Genomic DNA, 23,738 nt, shown 5'->3' with positions numbered 1-23,738 from the left:
GGAGGGGGCGGCGGCGATGGGGGCTCTCCCGGCGCTGCTGGGGGCCGCCTTGCTGTGGGCCGGCGCCGGGGCCCTCGTCAACCTCAAGTACTCGGTGGAGGAGGAGCAGCGGGCCGGCACGGTGATCGCCAACGTCGCCAAGGACGCCCGGGACGCCGGTTTCGTGCTGGACCCCCGGCAGCCCGCCGCCTTCCGGGTGGTCTCCAACTCGGCCCCCCACCTGGTGGACATCAGCCCCGGCTCGGGGCTGCTGGTGACCAAGCAGAAGATCGACCGGGACCTGCTGTGCCGGCAGAGCCCCAAGTGCGTCATCTCGCTGGAGGTGATGTCCAGCTCCATGGAGATCTGCGTGATCAAGCTGGAGATCAAGGACCTCAACGACAACGCGCCCAGCTTCCCCACCGACCAGATCGAGCTGGAGATCTCGGAGACGGCCAGCCCCGGCACCCGGGTGCCGCTGGAGAGCGCCTACGACCCGGACTCGGGCAGCTTTGGCGTGCAGAGCTATGAGATCACCCCCAACGACCTCTTTGGGCTGGAGACCAAGACGCGGGGCGATGGGTCCCGCTTCGCCGAGCTGGTGGTGGAGAAGAGCCTGGACCGGGAGACTCAGTCCCACTACAGCTACGTGATCACGGCGCTGGACGGCGGTGACCCGCCCAACTTCGGCACGGTGGAGCTCAGCATCCGCGTCATCGACTCCAACGACAACAACCCGCTCTTCGAGGAGCCGGCCTACACCGTCAGCGTGCCTGAAAACGCCCCGCCGGGTACGCCGGTCATCCGCCTCAACGCCTCCGACCCGGACGAGGGCACCAACGGCCAGGTCCTCTACTCTTTCCACAGCTATGTCTCCGAGCGGGCGCGGGAGCTCTTCCAAATCGACCCCCAGAGCGGCCTCATCACGGTGAGCGGTGCCATCGACTACGAGGAGGGTCACGTCTACGAGCTGGATGTGCAGGCCAAGGACTTGGGGCCTAACTCCATCCCTGCCCATTGCAAAGTGACCATCAGTGTCCAGGATGCCAACGATAACCCGCCCCTCATCAACCTGCTCTCTGTCAACAGCGAGCTGGTGGAGGTGAGCGAGAACGCCCCGCCGGGGTACGTCATCGCCCTGGTACGGGTCTCGGACCGCGACTCCGGGGCCAATGGGCGGGTGCAGTGCAAGCTCCTGGGCAACGTGCCTTTTCGGCTCCAGGAGTACGAGAGCTTCTCCACCATCCTGGTGGACGGGCGGCTGGACCGGGAGCAGAGGGACCAGTACAACCTCACCATCCAGGCCAAGGACAATGGCGTCCCCTCCCTGCAGGCCACCAAGTCCTTCACCGTCAAGATCACCGACGAGAACGACAACCATCCCCACTTCTCCAAGCCCTATTACCAGGTCATCGTGCAGGAGAACAACACCCCGGGGGCCTACCTCCTCTCAGTCTCGGCCAGGGACCCTGACCTGGGCCTCAACGGCAGCGTCTCCTACCAGATCGTGCCCTCCCAAGTCAGGGACATGCCTGTCTTCACCTACGTGTCCATCAACCCCAACTCTGGAGATATCTATGCTTTGAGGTCCTTCAATCACGAGCAGACGAAGGCCTTTGAATTCAAGGTCTTGGCAAAAGACGGGGGTAATCCCTCTCTGCAGAGCAATGCCACCGTCAGGGTGATCGTCCTGGACGTCAATGACAACACGCCCGTGATCACGGCCCCGCCGCTGGTCAACGGGACCGCGGAGGTGTACATCCCCAGGAACGCGGGGGTCGGCTACTTGGTGACGGTGGTCAAGGCAGACGACTACGACGAGGGTGAAAATGGCAGACTTTCCTACGAAATGGTGGAAGGAGACAGAGGATTTTTTGAGATAGACCAGGTCAATGGAGAGATAAGGACCACCAGAGCCTTTGGGGAGAACGCAAAGACAGCCTACGAGCTGATCGTGGTGGCTCACGACCATGGAAAAACATCTCTCTCGGCTTCCGCCTTGATTTTGATATACCTGTCTCCGGCCCTGGATGCCCAGGAGTCCATAGGATCTGTTAACCTCTCCCTGATTTTCATTATTGCCCTGGGGTCTATCGCAGCCATTCTTTTTGTCACTATGATCTTCGTGGCAGTCAAGTGCAAAAGGGATAACAAGGAAATCAGGACCTACAACTGCAGGTAAAGACATCTTTGTTTCTGTACACCTGCCGGGTCTGCTTTGATTTTTGCCATCACAGTTACTTTTCTCTCTGCTGCTGTATACTTGGGGGGGGGGTGGTGGTGGTGGTGTTATATTTGCTTTAGGGACAAAAGTGAGGTTCGCGTCCCTCTAAGGACATTTCCTGCGAAGCTTGAAAAAATTCTTCTCCGGGAGAAGCACAGAAATCTGTGCCGACTAACGAATTGACTTAATTGCGCGGCTTGACAATCTGTTGCAGCATCCCTGATTTTACGCGCTCCGTCGCAGGAAGGGGGGGAGAACAGTTTTATAGCGGCGTGGCTGGTTCCCGTGGGTCCCCAGTCCCCACCGCTGCTCCCCGATGCTTGCCAAGGGGGGAAACCCCCCCCAGCCCACCGCAGCATCCCCGCAGAAGACGGGGCGAGCGGCCGCGGTGGCATCCGTAAGCCCTCGCTCGCCGTTCAAAAGAGCTATTGTGTCCCCGATGCGGCTCCTCGCCACGGCTGACGATAGGGCCAACGGGATAAAATAGTGGCGAAAATCCCCCGGTTCCCCCCGATGCGCCGCTCCAGCTCCCGGCACGGCCGGTTGGGCTGGGAGCGATGGGGCGAGGGAGGATTTTTGCAGCGCTGCGTTATTTTGCCCTGGCTGGATGCGTACTCCCGGGTCCGAAATGCCGGAGGGGAGGTCAGCCCCGCGCCCAGAGCCGCTGAAAGGCTGATAGGGGAAATCCAGTCCCCTGAATATGTAACAGCCCGGCGATTATTGTCTCTCTTTTACTATTCTCTGTGTTACACAAGTTAGGAGACAAATGCTAACCACACATGAATATCAATCAGATGCCATAAAAGAGCAGCTGCAATGCCTCATAAATGGTTTAATCCTGTTACTAGTGAAATAGCCATGACTTCTCCATTCCTTCGGCACCGAGTCGTTTCAGAGGGGAGGGATGGAAATTAATTTTGCTCTACCTTGGAAACGCACGCTCGCCCCCGGCAATTCTGCAGCGCAGGGGGATGTGCGGTCTTTAAAGTTTTATTTACGCGGAAATAATGCCGGAGAGTTCGGGTTTTATACCCCGTTTTCACAGCGTAAAGTACGTTTATAAGCCTTTTTGCTCGATGGGGGAAAAATCATCTGCAAATAAAGGTCGGTCTGTGCTGTATTATGGGATGCCTAGCTTCAAGTGAAAGCTCACATACTAGATTTCTTGCCAGCTCGGCCCATTAAACGAGAATAGGACCTGAATGGATAAAAATCACGTCGTGGCGGTGCCCCTAACAGCTTCACACATATGTGTAAGCCCTGGGTTTACTGTGATGGCTTAGGGATTAATGAAGTGCAGTTTAATTAAATAATTGGTCAATAGAGAAAGGACAGCAAAATGAATGCCTGCAGGAAATAATTGGGCTCTCACATTGCCAAACTTAAACATTTAGGTAAACAAAACAATTAAAGCTTCATCAAGCATTGTTAGACGAGTCAGCAACATATAGATTGTTGGCACAACAGAAATCCCTGCCTTCCCCTGATTTATTTGCACGCTCAGGGGGATGCACGGGCTGTTATCAGTGTGCATCGGAGCAGGAGAAGTCAGCTGCAGAGGTAGAGAAGCACCAGGTAGGCTCAGCAGCAGCCGTGACCGTGGGGCACCCTCTCCCCGCGCTGGGTGCGTGCCTTTAGGCTTTGCAGTGCCTTATTTTAGAGGTTCTTCGCAACAGCTGCTGGACAGTCTTCATAAAATGTGTTAATTTATGAGGCACATAAGGTTATATGAGAGCTGTTCGAATTGGTGGCATTTTCATGCTCAGGCAATTAGCTTTCTGGAACAAGAATATTTGTCCAATATTTGACTTTCTAGATAAACTGTATTATTTATTCATCCCATTATTTCCGTTGCAGCTATTGGATTTTTTTCTTTTCTTTTTTTTTAATGCTGTTATGATAACAAGAAGAGGAGCAAAGTCCTGACTTTCAAATGTGTATTTCTGACTGTGGGTAGCATATTATGTGCTTCCCTGGGAAATACCGCACTGCCCAGTGCCGTGCATGTACGAATTCGTCTATGGGGCATTGGCTGGGGCTGTGTTGCTCCCTGTGAAAAGAGGAGCCGCAGCCCCTCTGAGCCGAGCATACCCAGTTAATGCAAGGGGCAGTCATATTTGTCATGATTTGCTTGGGGGGTGTTTTAAGGTAACTTTTTTTCCTCTGGTGTTTTGCAGAAGGCAAACGAGGCACTTCATCAGTTGATTCTTTTGGCAGGTGGGAAGCAAAGAGGGAAGGAAAGGCAGAGAAAAACAAGCTTGCAGTAAAAAAAAAAAAAGGTCAAAAAGGATCATTTCTCTTTGCAAAACACAGTTGTTGTTCTCCGATTTCTAGAAGGCAAAAGCATTTCCCAGCAGAAGTGGGTGTGCGTGTCAGGGGGTGAGGGAGGAATAGGATGTGGTTGGAGAAAAGATTTCGAGTTATCAGGTATTATCAGGAGATAGTCAAAACACCAGCAATTTGGATAAAGCATTAATAAACAAACAGCCTTTGGAGTGTGAGAGAATAGAGCTTGCCAGCTAGGACTGCTTCTGGGTCTGCTTTATTTACTGCTACGGAAAACGAACTGGGAAAAAAATCCGCTATTCATTTTGAATTTTCATTATGGGGACCAAATTAAATCACTTTTAAAATCCTTATTATGCATGGAAATGAATGCAGGTACCCTTTTCAGTTCATGGATTTTAACATCTCCATTTTTCTCTTCTGCAGGCTGGAGTTTACTCCTAGTAACTAAATATCAGCAATTACAAACACTAGAAAAAGGCAGAGGCATTCTTCCTTCCCATTATTTTTCATATTTGACCTGAAAGCATTATACATATGAAAATAAGCTAACGACCGTGTCGTGCCACCAGACCCAAAACATGACGTAATGTGCATGACTAAGAAGCCTACATGGAGATGGGGGCCAAGCCCTCCGGGCTTCTGCATGTGTATTTAGCGGGGCAGGGTTCGGGATGCTCTCAGCTGTTCATGTTCATTCTGTCCCCCAGAATCGCAGAATACTCCTACGGGCATCAGAAGAAATCAAGCAAGAAGAAGAAAATCAGCAAGAATGATATCCGCCTGGTACCGCGGGACGTGGAGGAGACGGATAAAATGAACGTTGTGAGCTGCTCCTCTCTCACTTCATCCCTCAACTACTTCGACTACCACCAGCAGACCCTGCCGCTGGGCTGCCGCCGCTCCGAAAGCACCTTCCTCAACGTGGAGAGCCAGAACAACCGCAACGCCGGCTCCAACCACATTTACCATCACACCTTCACGGGGCAGAGCCCCCAGCAGCCCGACCTCATCATCAACGGGATGCCGCTGCCGGAGGTGAGTGCGGGCAGGCAGCCCGTGCCCCCGGGGGCATCGGGTTTGCACGTGGTGGACCGCGGCGCGCGGGTCTGGCGGCGTGAGCGTTGCCGAAACGACACGGCGAGCAAACCGGCGGCGGCGGTTTCCCGGTGTTGGACGCCCCGGGGCGAGGGAGCCACGGAGGACGGGCAGCGGGGAGCAGCGGGCACCCGCCTTGCGAGTTCTGGGGCGGCCACGACACGCGGTCCTGGGTGGGTTTTTCACTCCCGTTTGCCGCAGAGACCCTCAGAAGTGCCCAGGTGGGGATGCCGGGGCCAAGCCAGGCTGCCCCCGTGCTGCCGGGAGGCCGGAGGCGGCTGCTTTGCAAGTGGATTTTGAGTGTGGTGATGCTCAAGGGAGGAGACGCTCGTTGGCTTCATGGCTTTTTGAAAAAGTTATCGAAAGCGGTGGCGGTGGCTGTCGTCCTGGAGGCAGAGGGTCGTGCCAGGGATGCAGGCAGCGCGCGGTGCCCCGGGACGGGAGCGCGCCGGCCGGCATGGGGGGGATGCGTGGTGCCCGCCGAAGGCAGGGGAAGGGGCTGCTCCCATCCACGCCATCCTCATCAGGTTCTTCTAATTCGTTGGCTTTTCTGTACATCACAGGCATCATTTAATGTTGCTTGTTTGTCTCTCTTTGAATTATTGTTTGGTATTAAGCAAAACAATCAAAGGTTTGTCATGTTTCCTGCTTTGAACAGAATAACAAAGCTGAAAAAGCAGCTGAAATATTTATAGCTTGCTCTGTTTTGCGTTCCGTGTGCTGGTGTAAATGCAAAATGATGCTGCTGAAGGCAGCGGAGCTGCTTCAGATTTATACTCGCACTGTGGAGAGCAGAGCCCGGTCCTTTGCGAGAGTCTGCAGGGCTGCTGGAGAGGGCTGGTGCTGGCGGGCCTGATCCTGCAGCGTTTGTACGGGCAAAATGCTCATTGAACCCTGGTGTTTGACCTCCGCTAAGGCTACAGAAACGGCTCCCGAGAGGTCACGTACCGGTGGTGGCCCAGTTTTGGGGTGCTCCCAGCCCAAATGCCAGTCGCTCAAAGCAGCGGCACAGCTTTTAATGACCAGGCGGTGGGGAGGGGGTTGTCGGGATCTCCGTGACACATCGTGGGTGCTTAACCTTCTTCTGCCCAGCCTGCATTTCGAGCCTCTCCCACCCTCATGCATGCAGGCTCCTCGCCGTACGGCGTTGCCTTTTCAAGGTTACCCGCTGAGATGCTGCGAGGAGGCAACTCCTGCACGGGTGCACCAGCACAGCCCAGTACAGCCCAGCACACCCCAGCCCAGCCGCCAGTGGCTGCGGGGCTGGGAGCCCGCCTGCGTGTGGGAGGGTACGGGGGGAGCAGCCAGCCCAGTGCTGGTCCAGAGAATTAAAGCTCGCTTTAACTTCTGGTGTTGGTATAAAAGCTGTAATAGAGTTTCTTAGCAATAACCGAATGGAAATGACCTGGATATAAGCACTCGTATATTCTACTTGCATGTATCCACCCATAGAGCTGAGCGGGCTCTGCTTCTCCCAAGTGCCGTGACGGGGAGAGGCAGGGACTTTGCATCCGAGCCTGGGTCAGAGCGGTTTGGGATAAGCCCATCTCTGGTCAAACAAGGCAGAAGAGCTGCTACCAAAGCCGCCTGCTCCTTGCGCCGTGCTCCGGGCAGCCCGGGGGTGGGAAACACCATCTATCAGGTATTGGGGGATCCCCATCGATGCTCAGATTTGCCTGTGCTCTTTGCCGAGGGCCAGCTGGGGCTGCGGGTGCCCCCCTGCCTGAGGGGTGCATCCCAAGGTTGTGGGTGCCCATCGCTGTTGGGAAGCGGCGGCAGCGGTCCCTGAGGAATTCCTGCCTTCCTGGAGCGGTGTCCTTTGGAGAGGGGTCTCGAGTGCATCTCTGGCTGGTGCCTTGCTGCGGGCATCAAGCAGTGGAGCGCTCTCAGCCTGTGATTCACTGCCACAGATGAAATTCAGTCATAAAATCCATCACACGTTGGCATTAGCCAGAAGTATGCGCCGGCAGCAGGAGGTCTGCGGTGCCGGGGAGGAGGGAAGGACCATCGGGAATATCATAGCTCAGCTGATAAAGTTAACAGGCAGCTGCGGGCAGGAGGCAGCGCTGCCCACGTTCCTCCTCGACGCAGCGGTTAGCCTGGGGTCTGGCGGCACGAGCTCGCCAAAGACCCCCAGTGCCTCGTGCACCCTCGTGCGAGGGAGCCGGGACGCTTCTCCCTGTGGTTCCAGCTCGCCCCATTCCCCCACTACTCGCGCAGGTGGGATGCACTGCGAAGAGCTGGTACGTCGCCTGGAGGAAGAAATTTGTCTCTTGTAACGAGTGCCATGGAGTGTCAGCTTAAAACGTGCCCTCCAGCAGCCCTGTGAGCGTGCAGGAGGGCAGCTTGATGGCTCTCCAGTCCTGCTAAGGGACCAGCAGCTCTCGAGTGGGTGCTCTCGGGGGAGCAGCATGTCCTGGCGGGGATCTGCTCACTCCCTGGGGATGCTTGTGGACAAAAGGGCAGCGCCAGGGCACGGGGAGGAGAAATCAGAACTGGAACCTGCTTGGAAGTTTGGGTTAGGGTGGGAACTTTTATGGTTTTTGGCAGAGAGTCCCAGTGTTATGCTTCCAGCTGTTGCAAGGGAAGTTATCTTGCTGGCGGTGGGGGTTCTACCGGCTCCTAAAAATCCGGGTGACCCCTGAGGGTGAGGAGGTTTGGTGGTGACTAAGTGACGGCCCTGTCCTGGCACACAGGGTGACATGGAAACTCCATAGAAGATGCTTCCACGGAGGAGCGTCGCAGCCTTGTACCCACCGTAGCCCCTCGCTGCCTTAGCAGGTGATGGGGTGTGATGATACGCATACGGAGTGTGCTATTGGTACACCTCCAGGTGACGGTGATTTAATAAATACAATTCCTGCCCAGAGTCTCCAGAGCCAAACCGTTCCCTGCAGTGCATCCAGCGGGACTTTGTCGGGGCTGGTTTGAATCGCCTCCGGTGACGGCGCCGCCGGCATTTCCCCCGGGAGCCTTTACGAGGTGTCAGCGTCAGGGAGATATCGCTGCTGCTCCACCTAGGAGTGACTTTTCCTGATGGGAAGGCAAAGCATTGGTTGATAAAAGATAAAATACGGAGGTAAACGTGTCGTTGGTGGTGTCGCTTAGCGTGTGATGGTTGTGGCTGGGAGTAAGCGATTGCCTCTGTGTACAGGCGCTGTCCTGGCAGCGGTGGGTTTGCGATGTAGCTGATCTTTAATGTGAGGCTCACTTGCTTTAACAGTCAGGAACCTTGAAATAAAAGTCCCCAAGGATGGGCTGGTTGTGGAGCTTCAGGAAATGTTTCCTCCCACACCGCGACAGCGGTACGCGCAGCGGCAGGTCTCGGGGCTGGCGGTGCCGTGCCGGCGGTAATTGGGTTCGTCGGTGCTCCCCACCTTTCCCCGCTGCTCCAGAAAGGATTAAACAGTGGCGTCTGCGGGGGCTGCAACCCCGCTCTGAGGATGCAAAAAAAGTTTGAGATGACCCGTGAAAAGCTTTTCCCTCTGGCTGGGGGCTGGGCTCGCCTGCTGGCTCTGCTTGTGCCAGGGCACGGCTGCAAAGACAGAATTGGGAGGTGGCAGGGGATGTTCCGGGGGGGTTCTGGCCCCGCTGGGTTTCAGTGGTCCCTTGGGTGCTGGGGTACCACTCGGAGACCCCTATCCGTGGCCTTTTAGCATCCTTGCGGCTGTAGGCAGTGATGGCAAAAAGCATTTGCGAGCTGCTCTGGTGATCGTGGCTGACAGCGGGAGGCTTGGCCCCTGTTAGTGTTTTGCCTTGTTTTGCAGGAGGGAGAGTGGGACATGTTGGAGCTGCAAGGGCATTGCCGGTCAGAAGCTTTGCCGCTGCCGAGGGGTTTTTTTTTTTCCTTCCTGCTGAGCCGGAGGAGAAGTCAGCTTTGAAACCAAAAGGGCTTGTTGTCAGGTTTTGCATGTATATTACTGGAAGTTGTACCAGGAGATTAAAAATCAAAATTAATAGGAGCCATTAGGCAGCTTCCTTGATAAAAATGCACATTGCATTGGGGTGGTGTGGAAACCGGTCTGAATGCCGAGCCTTTTAGGATCCCCGGGACAAGACTTGCATGTAGAGCAGCCACCCTTGGGTAACACTTAGATGCCTGGATTTTGACTTCATGCTTTTAAAAGAGAACAACGCGCGCCTAATGGCCGCGTCTCTGTTTCAGAGGCAGTTTTACATCCAAAACCTGCTCCGCTTCGGGAAACGGTGCCGAAGCGTCGTCTGCTGCCCCGGGATGGGGAGCATCCCCCGGGACACGGCAGCTTGATCTGCCCCTCGGTCTCTCCCGGGGCCGAGGTGGTGGCCGGTCCCTGGCGGGACTCAGCACGGGAGAGACGAGGAGGTGTGAAATGGGAGCGAGCCAGCCTTGCTGGAGAGGCTGGTTGTCCAAAGGTGGAATTAGCCCGGAGGTTCAGGGCTGACTCTGGCGGGGCCGGGATGGCTCCGTCGCGGCCGGGAATGGCCTTGCTCTGGTGCTGCTTTGGTCGGTCCCTCTGGAGAAGGTCAAGGTGGAGCAGCCGATGATCCAGCGGGACTCGAGTCCTCCGGGGACCCTCATGCCCGACAGCTCCCAGACCCCGGTCCGGTCCCGGCGCTGGGGGGGTCGTGGCCGTGGTGCTCCGCCGCCTCCTGAGCTGGTGACCACCATCAGTAAGATGGGGAATTACTGGTTTTAGTGATAATCCTGGTCTAATCCCTCAACCTTGATACACTCCCGCGTAATCCTCACTCACACTGATTTCGTTTGGGCTCCTCGTGGCAGCGGGGATTATTTGAGCGAGCAACAGTTGCAGGATAAGGCCCCGTTGGTTTCAGATATGCTTTTTACTACCTGGAAGGCGTTCTCCTCGCTGTAGGAAATGGTTTTCTAAGCACAATAGAGCAATTTTCGTTTCAGGCGGCACCAGCAGTTTTTGCTCTGGCTATCTGGCGGTGTTAACTAAAGCACATTTCTACAACACACAAAGATTTTTGTTTTGTAAGAAATGAAATCAGCGTGGCTGTTCCTCTTTCTCTGTCATTTCTCTACTTGTCAATTCTTTCTTCCCCTCCAGCTTATCTTCCTCTTCTCCGTTAGCCTTAAAAAGCCCCCAAAGTGTCTGTTATAATCACATTTTGTGTGTTACAACCAGAATGAATGTACTCACTTTAATATGCTGGGTTTGAGGAAATCAGTTTCTGTCTGGTATAACAGACAATTTGTTATAAACCATGCCATTTAGAAGTGAAGGGCCTTGCTTTAGTGTAACGCTGGGGAAACGTCGTGCTACATAATTGGAAGGGATTTGGCTTGCTTCTGAGTAATACTGTGTATAGAGCAGGGGAAAAAAAAAGAAGAAAGGAGATAATTTCCAACCCGGAGAAAGTTTGTGGCGCTGAGACATGCCAGGCTGTTGAAATAAGGCTTATTTTCGGCAGAGATAATAATTAAAGCATTATCAGCGATGATGTTCGACTAGTTGGAAGGCTGACTTCGCAGCGAGCGTTGCCAGTCTTGTTTTCTCCTTGGGAGGTCACTGTAACTCAGCACTTTTTTGTGCCTGCGATGCGCACCGCGATGGGTAAGCACAGGTCATGGCTCTCATTAGTGCCTCTGCGTTTCGGTGCCTCTGCATCCCTGTCTGGGAGCTACGGCAGCCTTTATGCTCCGAGAGCCCGCCGGAGAGGAGCGATGCTTCCAGCTTCGGGTTGCGACTGGTGATCCCCTCCCTGGGGAAAGCTCACTGGTCCGTGCCAGGGCGGCCAGCGGGCTCCCGGGGCATCGGAGCCTCCGGGATGGGAACCCCAGACCTCCCTGGATGCTCTCCCTGCTCACTCCAAATGCGCCCCGAATTCACAAGTCCCAGCAAATCCCTCGGCTTAACTACTCCCAGAGTGTTTCGTGTATCGCTGCACGTTCCCTGACCTCTCTGAGCACTGGAGGCCGACATTATGGAAATCAGCAGCTTTTTATTCCATTCCGAGGTCAGCCTAACCAAATTATACATCTCCTAATGTAATTGCTCCGAGCTCTCTGTTTGGAAGAATTCATTTGAATACCTTGCAGCAGAGATAACTATACCAGGTCCCATTCACGTTTAACCACGTCTCCCAGCGATGGCCCCGCTCGCTGCGCTGTGCCTTACGCAAGCCTTTAGTTCAACACGCTTTGGCTTTTCGGTTGGAAAAACCATTTAATATCGTTGAGTCCAACTGTAAAGCTAACACTGCCAAGTCCACCGCTAAACCATGTCTGTTTGGGATGGGTGATGATACGGGGCTGCGACCTCATTCCGGCACCAGTTTGGGTTTCCCAAGGGTTTTCCAGCCCACAGTGGGGTCCCGGCTGGGTGGGACCAAGGGGGTTTGCGGCAAGGGTCCGTGGAGGACTTAGGGCTGGTGTGCGGTGTGGTGTTAGTAGCCAAGATGTATTTAACAGTAAAAACCCTCTCCTCTGATGGTAAGGCCTAGAGTGCTCAGCATGGAGATGATTATATCGTTATATATTACATACTATAGATTATATCTTATATATTATCTGTTACATACTATACGCTGTGTGATATAGACGATATATTTACAAGCATATAAAAAGTGTGTGTAGAATTCTTACATATTGTACCTAATTATGTAAATAAGTATATAGTATGTCATATAACCATACATATATCTCATTTGTTTTTATGCTACTGGTTTGGGTTTTATGGTTCACTTTTACTGAAAGTAGAGAGGCTTGTTTTGTTTTCCTTTCAGTAAATTTGAATTTCTGATGCGTAACTCCTACTTGTTGAGTCTATAAAAAAAAGCCCCTGCAACTATATTTACATGGCACTTAAGAGTTTTCCCTTAAATTAGGAAAGATTTGTAGTAAGTTTTTTTTTAAATTACATCAAAAGCGTGGTCTTGCCTGCTACTTACGGCCTTTCTTACAGTAGCTCCCAAATGAACTCCTGTTGTATTGAGCGATTTGAACTCTGTGGTTTCTCCCCGTCGTTTACTTTGCATAACGCACGCGCTGCCTGCAAAGGCGTCGGTAAGGCCAAGCGCGTGTAGCCTTTGAGTAACCTTACGCGCATCTGCTCGGCTCCGGTGGAAGAGCCGTATTTTCCAGCTGCCGCCTCCTGAAGTCCCTCCTGAGGGCTTGGAGCCGGAGAAGCTCCTCAGCCAGGTGCCCTCCCGGGTCCTCAGCCTCCGGAGGGTGCCCTGCTCCGGTCTTTCCTCAATTCCCAGCAGGAATTGATGACGGCTCCCGCTCTCGTGCGAGGGCTCGGATGGGGGGACCCCCAGCCCTGCCCGCTCCCCCTTCCCTGCCCGGCTGCCTACGGGGCTGGGCACGGCCTCGCTTCAATAAATGATTAGATGTTGTTCCCAGCAGAGGCTACAGTTGAGTTCCAATCATTTTCTGTTAATTAAAATACAGGATGGTCTTATTTGTAGCATAAATAGTTGTAATCTGTGTACTTATAAGTGTAATTATAATTTAAATTAGAGCGTGCTCTGAATTGGCGATGGATGGGGTGCTCTGCAGGCAGCGCTGCCCTCGCAGGGCTGCGGTGTGGGCTGTCCCCCGGGGTCCCCCGCGGTCCCCGTCCCCGGGAGAGCATCGCCCAGGGCTCAGCAAAGGGGCACCGAGGCCGTTGGCGGCTCTCGACCGTTCCTGTCGGGGCAGAGCTTGCCCGTGGCACCCGTCGGAGGGGTTTGCCGGAGAAGAGACTGCCGCATCGGTGTCTCCTTCTAGATTCTAGTCTGAATTTGGAGCCAAGTAATGGCTTATGTCAGCCGGACAAGTGGTTACAACTTAGCCTCGAAGCGACTCCCTCTTTAACGCAGAATTACGGTGAGTTCTCGTTAGGCGAAGGCACGGCAGGTAACCCCGGCCGCTCCTCCTCCTGACGCCCAGTTCGTGGTGTAGGTCCGTGACAAATCGCGTAGGTCCGCGTGCGGCGGAGCCCTGGAGAGAAGGTCCTCGTCTCGACGCCCCGTTGGCCGCTGGAGATCTGGATGTGAATCCTTCCCGGTTCTCACGGGGATGTGGAGCTTGTCGGATTATACCATCTTTTGTAATGGCAGGTGTGTGCCACAGGGCACGTTTTAAAATTCCTGTGTTGGTGGATTGCATTAACCCATCCTAAGTCAGGTATGTAAAATTCCATTAAGCGAAAACCCTCTGGCATTTTCTCACCCGTGCTCGAGCTCTGCAGGCTATGCTAATGCGGTGCGTTTGCTCATCTATTAGGAGGATGATGGCTTTAAAATAATAACATTTATCTTTGGCAGCGGACCTACAATAGTGCACGCCGAGTACAATTTTGTGAAAGGCTCTGCAGATGTTGCCTCATTCAATCTGGGTCAAAAAGAGCGCTTAGAATCATAAAGGTTAGAAAGAGATCAAATAATTCGGCAGTTTTATTGCTGAATAATGTACTTGGAAAATATCATTCACCATTATTAGACTAAGTGAGTACAGAAAACACAGGACTCAATAGTCATTTCTCAGTATTGGCTGATTTTACTGTTTTTATAATGTAGCTAAATTCCCTGTTATTGATTCTAGCATTGATTATCGATCTGGAAATCTAAATGTATGTGCTGGTGGGAGCACACGGGAGTCGGACCTTTAGGGAATTAGGATTCCGCACCTCCCTGCAGTGCCTGGCAGTAGGCAACACACCTGTGGGGCAGATTGATGCTACTTCTGGGGAGCTGTTGGGGTTTGGGGAGCTGTCTTCACAAATGAAGATGAAAAACCAGGAAAACACCCATTTTATGTGTGTTCTTTTCCATGCCTGCGAGTTTATGTAAACTTGGTCACGCAGACCCAGGTGGGCTGGGACGCTGGCACCGGGACGGGGGCTCGGTGCCCGCGCCTGCGACTCCCGTCACCTGCTCCCTCCTGGACTTTTCATATTCAGATTCACATCTGGATGCTCTGGCAGGGACCCAGCTTCAGTGACATTTAGTAATCAAATCCACACGGCTCTCGGCTTAGAAACATCATCCAAACCTGTCTGCCCGGTGAAACGCTTTCCCAGACGTTTGCAAGCAATTCCTCTGCTTTCTTGTTCGGCCCCCGCCGTGGCTGTGCCCCTCTTCGGGGGGATGTCGTGGTTTCAGCCCAGCCGGTGACGAAATACCACGCAGCCGCTCGCTCCCTCCGGTGGGACGGGGAGCAGAATCAGAAAGGAGAAAATAAAAAAGTGAAACCTCGTGGGTTGAATAAGGACAATTTATGGGGACAACGCAAAAAGAGAAGTTACAACAACAACAACAGTACTAATAAAAGAATATACAAAACGAGCGATGCGCAGTACAGCTGCTCACCACCTGGAACCTGATGCTCTGCCACTTCCCCCACCGAAAACTGAGAGCCTCCCCCCAGCCCGCTCCCCATTTATAAACTGAGCATGATGGCAAACGGTACGGAATAGCTCCTTGGCTAGTTCAGGTCAGCTGTCCTGGCTGTGCCCCCTCCGAGGTTTCTGTGAAAATTAACTCTATCCCAGCTGAACCCAGGCCAGGGGAAATGCCGCGCTTGGGCTGAGGTCCTTCCCTCTACGTCAATTAATTGCAGGGATCGGGTTAGGGAGAGCCCAAAGCCGTGGTCCCGTACAGGCTTCGCATCCCATGGCGAGCCCATGGACCAGAGCCGGGAGCATCGCTGTGGGAGCCACGGGCTCCCGCCAGGCTGGGGCTTGCTCAGCTGCACGATGGATTCCTTTGTTTGGAAAAAAAAGATGGATTTGGAATATGTTCATCTCTTGTTCTCTGCACTTCGTTGTTGTCAGCATTAATATGCCATTAACACATGCTCATTAGGAGGAGAATGATTATACCCTGCAGAATATGGGGGAAACCTTCATTAGGCACTAACATATTGAACCGAGCTGCAAACTTCACTTGGGAAAACCGGGGAAGGTTCTGCTCAGCATCAGGTTTTCCTAATTTCTCCTCGTTGGTCTGATAAAAGCACCTCGTCTTCTAGCAGGTGCTTTCGGCCAGGGCTGTGGGTGATGCACAGGCGAGCCTGGACTCAAGGCTGCAGCACTGAAATCCTTCTCGGGACCTCAAATCCATCTTCCCCCAGATCGAAGACGTCCTCATCAGAGCTTATTTTGGCACGCAAAGAGGACGCGAGCCTGTGTCCCCCCTCCAAGGGCTACGCTGACTCTTCAGGCTTAACGAGATGAAATCTCCGCAGAGCTGGGAGATGCTCTGGGAACAGATTTGTTGAGAAAGGAGGTGTCATTTCTACATCCTCGCTTTTCACACTGTAACGACGTTTTAAGCGTTCATCTGGCCTTGCTGCCTCCAGTCTGAAGCCATAACCTGCCATGTGTGACAGGGCAATTGCTCGCCCCGGTAATGATTACAGCGGAGCCCAGCGTTGCTCCCTTGTTTGCTTGGCGCGTGGCAGCTCGAGGCATGTGCATGGTGCTCTCTTAAAGTCAATCAATAAGAATAATTGGAAGTTCAGGTGGGGGTGAGGGAGGAGAGTGCTGTAGCAGACAAATATTTGCAGATTAAGACCCTGTTTACATGCAGATGCTTCTTGTGATAGGTAACAAGGGATGGACAATAAGGACCATATGTGGTATTTAATCAGAATTTATTCTAAATGGGGTGATTTCATAGATTTCCACGGAGCTGACAGCTGTCCTCTGTATTAAATGTGAGCGTGCTTCCTCTGTCCCTGCCCCGCTGCCCTGCCTGCCCCGGCGTTTTGCAGGATTTTGCACCGTTGGCGGCGGGCCATTGCGATCCCGTCCCCCCATCGCCTCTGCATAGGTGCAGCCAGAGGGAATCGCACGGATCAGTTTTCACCTACAAACCTCAGCGAAGGAAAAACGGCATTTGACGGGCCTGGATTTCCCGTTGTGAAGGTGAATGAAAGCATAGCCACGTCAGGAGCGCAGGAGGGTGCCGGGGGAGGTGGCCATTTCTTCTCGTGCCCGTAGCAGCCTGGGGAAGAGCGATGCTGGGCTGAGCGGTGTCTGCTGCCCGCAGGACAGCCAGCACCCGCGGGATATGCTGGAGTTGCAGCTGCTTGTAGGGAGACCCAAACCGCAGGTTGGAGGATTTCTTCCTGCAGAGAGGGAGACGGAGAGGGCTGGAGCTGCCCATGCCCGGCTCGCCTTGCCTTCGGCGACCTGACTCCCCTTTTGTCGTTGATCCTGAAACCTAATAATGAAGAAGTACGCCAAAACCAGCGAGGTGACCCGTGATTACCTGTCATTGACAGGGAGGGAAATGAGGTGGCGAGGTGAGATACCAACAGGCTTGGAAGCTTTTCAGTGTCTACTAGTGCCTTCATTAGAAGTTGAGTACCATCTCCTGGCTTGTGGTGGCTGGACGGATGGACGGAAGGATGGACACCCTGGCCGTTGAGGAGGCAGGTCGGTGGCCATCCCAGCTTCACCCAACTTCTCCTTGGTTATTTCTTCTCCGATGCTAATGACTTCTTCCTCTCAGCCCACCGTGCTGTCCGCAGGCAGAGCAGCCACAGGCTCCCATCTAATCGCATCTTGCCACGTTGGAAACGTGGCTGCGTCCGTTTGCTGGGTGCTGCGTGACTCATGTAATCACCATGCGAAATGCATCATTCATAAACTGTTTAGCACGACCTTTTGTACGGTAGCACTAATTATTATTATCACAGAAGCCCAGTAAACTAGACTAGTAATTATCAGGGATTTATTTGAATGGACAGCTAAGCTATTCTTGGCAAGTTAGTCAAAGCAGTTGTCATGACAGCCACACAAATGTGTCTTATGAATTGGGTTAATTAGGGTAATTAATAACTGTTGTTTTGCCCTTTTTAACAAGGTATTGCCTAGACACTATAAAAAAATAGCAATTGTACCCAACAGAAAGAGTCTTCTTCTAGCAGCAACCTTCAAATCACAAAATCAAAGTAGTAAATACCTGTTGGGTTGTCGTTTCACAAAGAAACGTGTCATCCTTCTTGCGCAAAAAGCAGGGAGTAAAAGGCTCTGTTGTAATTTTTCTGCTGAGCTTCCCCTGCTGTGCAGTGTTATCTAGAGATCAGTCGTCATCATTATTGGTATTATTATTATTTATATTGATGCCGTGCTGCTCTGAGCTGTTGTCGCGGAGGGGTCTCTGCCGTGCCCAGCTCCGTGCGAGTGGTGAGGGCAACCCCGAGGTGCTCCCATCGGTCGGAGCAGGCTCTGCAAGAGGCCGGACTTAAAGCCAATTTTAAAGTCGTGACCATAAATTATTGTTGTTTTGCTGGTGCATCATCACCATCCTCATCAGGATGGCTGGTGCCAAGCAGCTGAGTCCGCACTCAGCGGAGCATCTGCTTCTGTCGAAAGAAGGGTTTTGCTGAATAAATGGTTTGGGTTTTGTCGTGGTTGTTGCCGGTACTGAGTAATGGTGGTAACTAAAGCTTTTAATAACCAAGTAGCACCAAAGAGCCTCAAAAAGAGAAAAAAATACATAGTTCCCATCCCAGGGAGCCCCCTGGGCATCCCACACCGGTGGGCTGGATGCTTGCTGGCACAGAGCACCGTCTCCCCGAGGACTGCAAGATTTGGTGCTGATTATTAAAAATGGCCCAAGATTACAGATGCGACCGAGGAACATTACGTAAGTTTTGTAGAAAAATGACCTGAATAGATGAGTGAAGGCTCTGGCTGGTTCTCCAGCTGCACTGAGCCCTGTCTATTTATATCACCTCTGGGCTTTCGAAGCCCTCTTTTAACTAAAGCTTATTTGATAACACATGTCTTTTCAAAAGAAAAGAATAAAAAAAAAAAAAGGAGGAAAGGGGGAAAAAAACCCCTAAAGAAAAACATCTCTATGGAGAAGGTAGGGTTTTAATGAAGAAATATTTTACACCATTCTCCTACAACCCTAGGGCTAATAGCCTGGAACTGGTACTTTGGCTCCTTAAAAAGCCCAACAAGACAAGCCAATTACGGCCTCTGAAACATTTTTATTTTTAGTTCCTTGTAATAGCAATTCATCCTCGGCTATGGTACATTAACTGGAAGGAACAAGAAGTAGTAAGGTTTTGGCATCTTTGTAATAACCAACGGGCTGTGTTTACCAGGCTGTTCATAATGTGGGGTGGCTGTCGGGCAGAGGGAGAGGGCAGTGTGGGGATGGAGAGGGGCATCCAGTTAGCGCCGGAGCAGAGCGCCCTTAACCCGCTGAGCGCTTTATTACCATTTATTTCCCTACAGTTTATTCTGGGAGAAAACAGGCTCCTGTTGGGATAAATTCCTCAGTTTCCCGACACCCCGGAGCTGGCAGCACGGCTCAGAAGGGCTCTTCGGAGGGTGCTGGCGTGTCCCCAAGGATGCTGGAGCCAGTGTGGCACTTTTGGGGGGCGGTGGGTTTCGAGGGGAGCCAAGCTGAGCCGAGCTGGGCTTCGCATCCCGCTCGTCCCCGCCGGGCTCTGCCCGTGGTGCCGTGGCCGCTGAGGACGGTGATGGCAGCGGGGAGGAAGGCCAGTCCTGCTCACGTTTGCGGTCGGTCTCATGGCTGCGGGGTAATTTTGTGGGCTGGAGAGCTGTCTTTTCCTGCCCAAGTAGGGAAAAAAATTAAAATAGGGGAAAACTGGTTTCGATAAATAATTTTGTTGTGAGCAAAAGCCCCTTGAGGCTTAGAGCGGGAGCTGGCCGAGCCTATCCTGATTGCATGGCCTTCCCATGCAATTACAAATAAACAATGTAAATGATAACATGATGAGCACACGGGGCAGCGTTCGCCTCAGTTTTATTACCCGCCACTGCTGGGGAATTTTAGCTGGAGCCAGGTGGGACCTGCTGGTGCGGCGGTTTCACTCCGGAGCTGGACGTGGCTAGTGCGTGGCCATGTGCCGGGCGAAGCCGTAGGATGAAAAGATCCGTGGGGTGTGTAGGTGATAGAGGAAATGCTTGCCGCTTGCCCAAAAATCAGAAGAAGTGGGGCTTGCACTGAGACGCAGGGCAGGGCTGAATTCCCTGTGCACCCATCCTGCCCTCCCCGGCTGCTCCCGGCGCTGCCACCGTGCCGGTCTTGGTACCCCCCGGCCAAATTTCTCCCCGCTAAGCCACAAAGCGGGGAAATCCTCCGGCAGCCGCCACGAGCCCCCTCACCCACCGCCCTGGGGTGCCTTAGGAGCGTCCCCATCTCCTCCGGGATGCAGAAGCGGACCGAGGTGCCCCCAGGGTGGCCAGAGGGCAACTGAGCCAGCCTGCCCGTTTCGGTGCCCGGCCCCGTTTCGGCATGCCCCCCCATGCCCCCCGCCAGCCCCAGGGCTTGTGCACACTCAGGGACGCAGCTGGAGGGGCGGCCGCTCGGGCATCCCGTCACTCTGATGTGCCGAGCTGGCGGTGGCATCTCACGCCTTTGCTATTTTTAACTCAGCTGCAATGATTTTTTGTTTTTTCTTTTTCTTTTTTTTTTTTTTTTTGCAGTGACAAATCTGTGATTTCTCCTGTTCCCTACAAAACTCATCGGTCTGACCTGACGCTCCAGAAGGTGAATGACAAGGAGTTTTATTTAGCCCTAGCGATGGGAACATTTAAAAAAAGGTTCCTCTGTTATATTTGTTTTCATTCCTAATGGCAGGAGGCAGGGAAAGGACAGTTCTGAAAGGTTTTTTAACAAATCTGTAAGTCATGCCCCATTACCCTGGGACTGCTGATTAGATCCAGATTGTTTCTCGCACTACTTAAGGAGGGGTGCAGTCCACGCTGGAAGCTGCGTGCATGGATCCATTACACATCTGGAAGTCCCAGGCATAGGTGATGGGAAAAACCCCCCTTTTATTAGGTTTATTGGCTATTATATCCCCGCAGGGAATTTTCCTCGGTGTCTCGAGGCAGCACCCCTGTGCAGAAGGCTGTGTCCCGGGGGGCCGGCGAGCTCGGTGCCGTGGCACACAGGAGAGAGGCATTGCTCCCGCTGCCCCAAAATCCCTCCTGTCCCAGTCCCGGGGGGGGGGGATACTGGGCAGCTGCTGGGGCATTGCCAGCCTCCTGGCTGCTCACGGTCCGGGGAAGGCATCTGTATGCTCTCCTCGAGAAAGCATGCCCCCCTTTTGGGTCAGTATTTTGCTTTTCGATGGATCTTGTGGGAGCGGTGTCAAGCTGGTGCCTGCCCTGCCGGTGCTGCTGGAGGGACCCCTGTGCCACGGCCACCAAAGAGCTTTCGGGTTATAGTTGCCATCTGAATGTAAGGCAGGTTTTGTATTATTGCATTTTTGCTCTTCATAACCATACTGTAGATTTCTAATATGTTGACAAATTCAACCGGGTGACACTATTTGTGGCTTTCAGGAGTGTAATTATGGCTTCATTGTGTGTTGCCACTCGGGATTCAATCTGGGTTTCTAATCCTATACCCTTTTACGAAATCACATCACAGCAGTTCCTTTCCTCCTGCCTCCGATCCATTTTCAGACAAAAAATGACAAAGCCTGTATTTATTTGGGGAGGGAACAGGAGTTCAGTGCGGATTAGTGGGCATGCCTGCGCCGTAATACAATCTGGTTTGATACTTCTGCTCATTCTGATGAACGGGGTGATGCTAAAGGATGAACTCTCCCAGTGATTTCTCTGCAATGCTTTTTATTTCATCAAGAGAAAATGGAGGCTGGACTCAGTTCCTTTGGTGTTTAATAATGTCCATCAGAACCAAATGCCCTTTATTTAAGCTGCAGTAGTAATTAGAGGGTCGGTGGTGTTAAGCAGCCATGGAGTCTGGCTCTGAGGAATGTTCATTGTGCCTCATTAAATTTGGAATTAGTGCTTAAAAGGTCAGAAATAAATATTCTGTTTATATTTCGGGGATAGTAAATCTAAACGGATGCTGTGTTTGCACATCCTCGTCTCTGCTCATTCCTGCTGAACCGAGCAAGGCACCGCTCCATTTGGTTCAGGCAGCAATCAGAGTGTCTGCAATAAAGCCCAACCCCAAAACCAACCCTGGTTTCATTGATCAAGGGCAGGAAAATGATCTGCTGTATTACATCTAATTATAAAACATCAATATCAGATGCTAAATGCACTTACTTTTTCAGAGACACTATGTTGCTAGTTTACAGTTTGCACTCTCCTGTATTGTAGGCTTTAGCAGTGAGCTGGGGCATGGGGGAATGGCTGCACAGGGAGATGCCAGAGGTCGGATCCTTTTAACCTTTATTGAACTCCTCCAGGTGACTGGCTCTTAAATGCTCCTTAATAAGAGCCCATTGCTTCGCGTTTTCCTTCCGTCTTGCCTGGGGCTGTTGACACAGAAGAGGTGCATCCCTCTGCCCCGGCTGGAGCTGCTGGTGGGGACCGGTGGCCGGGTCCTTCCCAAAGTCCCTGACCCCGCGGGGGTCCCCGAGCCACAGCACAGCCTGGCCGTCGGAGGAGAGGGTGGTGGGCTCCTTGGGGTGTCCATCAGCATTTGCTGACTTTCCCCCATGGTGGAAGCACCGCTAGCTGTTTGGGTAGAGTTTGCGCGGGCTTTTAACCCAAAATCTTGGGCTGACGCTGCTCTGGCATCTCTCATACCCACCATGCCGGGAGGTGGTGATGCTGGAGAGGGAGGAACTGGGAAGGACGGGTCTATCTCCTGCTGCAGCTTCCCAGGCCATGGCCGTGGTGCTCAGGACCCTCCCGTGCGGTTGCAGATTTTGCAGATGCCGTCAGTGCCTGAGCAGAGCCGGCGGCAAGCGCGGGGAAGGAGGAGCGGGGCTCCTCAAGTGGGTCAGGCACCGTGGGGCTCATCCAGACTGGTCTCCAGCCACCAGTCCTGGCCTCTGACCGATGCTCCGAGGCAGCAGCATCCTCGTCAACAGCCAGTAGCGCAGGGACTAATTACGTGGCGTCACAGACAACGGGGGAAAAAGTCTCTCCTGCCATCCTTTGGGATCCGCTCCCAGCCCGGAGCTGGATCTGATGAGTCTCCTGCCGGGGTGCGGAGAGAGACCAGCCGCGTTGCTGGGTGTGAGAGCATCAGGACAAGCCTGGTTGTTCCTCTCGGGGCCGTGGGGCTAGATTTTGGGGTTGGGTGGCGTTTCGTACCAGGCCTGCTCCCAGTGGGAAGGAGTCTCAGATCACTTATTTATTTCCCACGGGGTAAATAAGCAGCTTGCTAAATGGTAATGACTTTCCCTCATTGCTGATGCGTACTTCGTTTGACCTGGTCCCTACTTTGAAATTTTCCCTGTTTCTCAAGTGCAGCTGAGTGGTTTTATTTAATTTGCATGAATCCTATATCACCTGCAATATAGTTCAAACCATAAGAATTAAGTGCTGGTGAGATCTCCTAACAGGCAGCAACAGTTTTATTGCAGATGCTGGAGCCTGTGATTGAGTGGCCCATGGAGAACAGGACCGAGGATACAGGAGGACCAGGAGAAGCGCTCTTACAAGCCCTGCCCTTCCCACCGGGGAGGCCCAGTGGATTTTTGGGAATGATTTGCCATTTCTGTGGTCCCTGACGATGCCTGCAGCATGGAGGGAAGGTCAGGAGACCGGTGCTCCTGGTGAAGACGTGCAGCTTGATGCAGAGGATGAGGAGCCATTGATGTTTTGGGAGGATTTTCTGAAACCCAAAAGGAGAGATGCACATTGCAGCCTTGGAGAAAGGTCCGCTTTGTTTTTTAATAATAAAGGGTGACATGCAAGCTTTATTAACAAGGCACGTAGGGGAAAAAAAAGGCTCAAGGGATAACCCTGAAAAAGTGGCGCTAAATGTGTCATTTTTATGAAGCTGATTTTGTGAAGGGTCCCTACATGCTTTGGCAGGAGGTTGCAGCAGGTTTACAATAATTTGTAGAAAGATAGAAATGTTTTCACCCTGAAGTGAGAAGAAGGGCAAAAAACCCCGTGTTGAGATGCTTTAGAGTCATCTTCTGAGGCGGAGGCTGGCGGAGGGACGGATACCTGTCACTTCGGGTCGGGAGAGATGGGTCCAGCTTCGAACAACCATGGACTTTGCTGGGGGGCTGATGTGCAGACCGAGGAGCCAAACCCTCCGTCAAGAGCCTGGATCCAGACACAGCGGAGAAAGCTGGATTTTCACCTCCGTGGAGTTTGGTTTGGAAAAAAAAAACCACATTTGAAATAGCTGAAAAGAAGGAAGAGTGAGAAAGAGCCAGATCCTGGGCATCTGCTCCGAGGCAGGCAGGCTGGCAGGGACGCGGCTGCGCTGCTCCGAGCCTCCTGGC

At 52.9% G+C, this 23,738-nt stretch overlaps 1 protein-coding gene across 1 annotated transcript in view; it reads left to right on the top strand.

Moving 5' to 3' along the window:
* Positions 1 to 16: 16 nt before the first annotated feature.
* The window catches only part of PCDH19 (protocadherin 19), a 54,309-nt gene continuing 30,587 nt past the window's right edge, over positions 17 to 23,738 (top strand). The window contains exons 1-2 of the mRNA XM_010572435.1: positions 17 to 2,157; positions 5,200 to 5,527. Of these exons, the coding sequence (XP_010570737.1) occupies positions 17 to 2,157; positions 5,200 to 5,527 (2,469 nt within the window). The remainder of the gene's footprint in view (positions 2,158 to 5,199; positions 5,528 to 23,738) is intronic.

Source organism: Haliaeetus leucocephalus, unplaced genomic scaffold (genome assembly GCF_000737465.1).
Source record: "Haliaeetus leucocephalus isolate CR32 unplaced genomic scaffold, Haliaeetus_leucocephalus-4.0 Scaffold340, whole genome shotgun sequence".
NCBI lineage: Eukaryota > Metazoa > Chordata > Aves > Accipitriformes > Accipitridae > Haliaeetus > Haliaeetus leucocephalus.
This window is presented reverse-complemented; position numbering and strand designations above follow the sequence as displayed.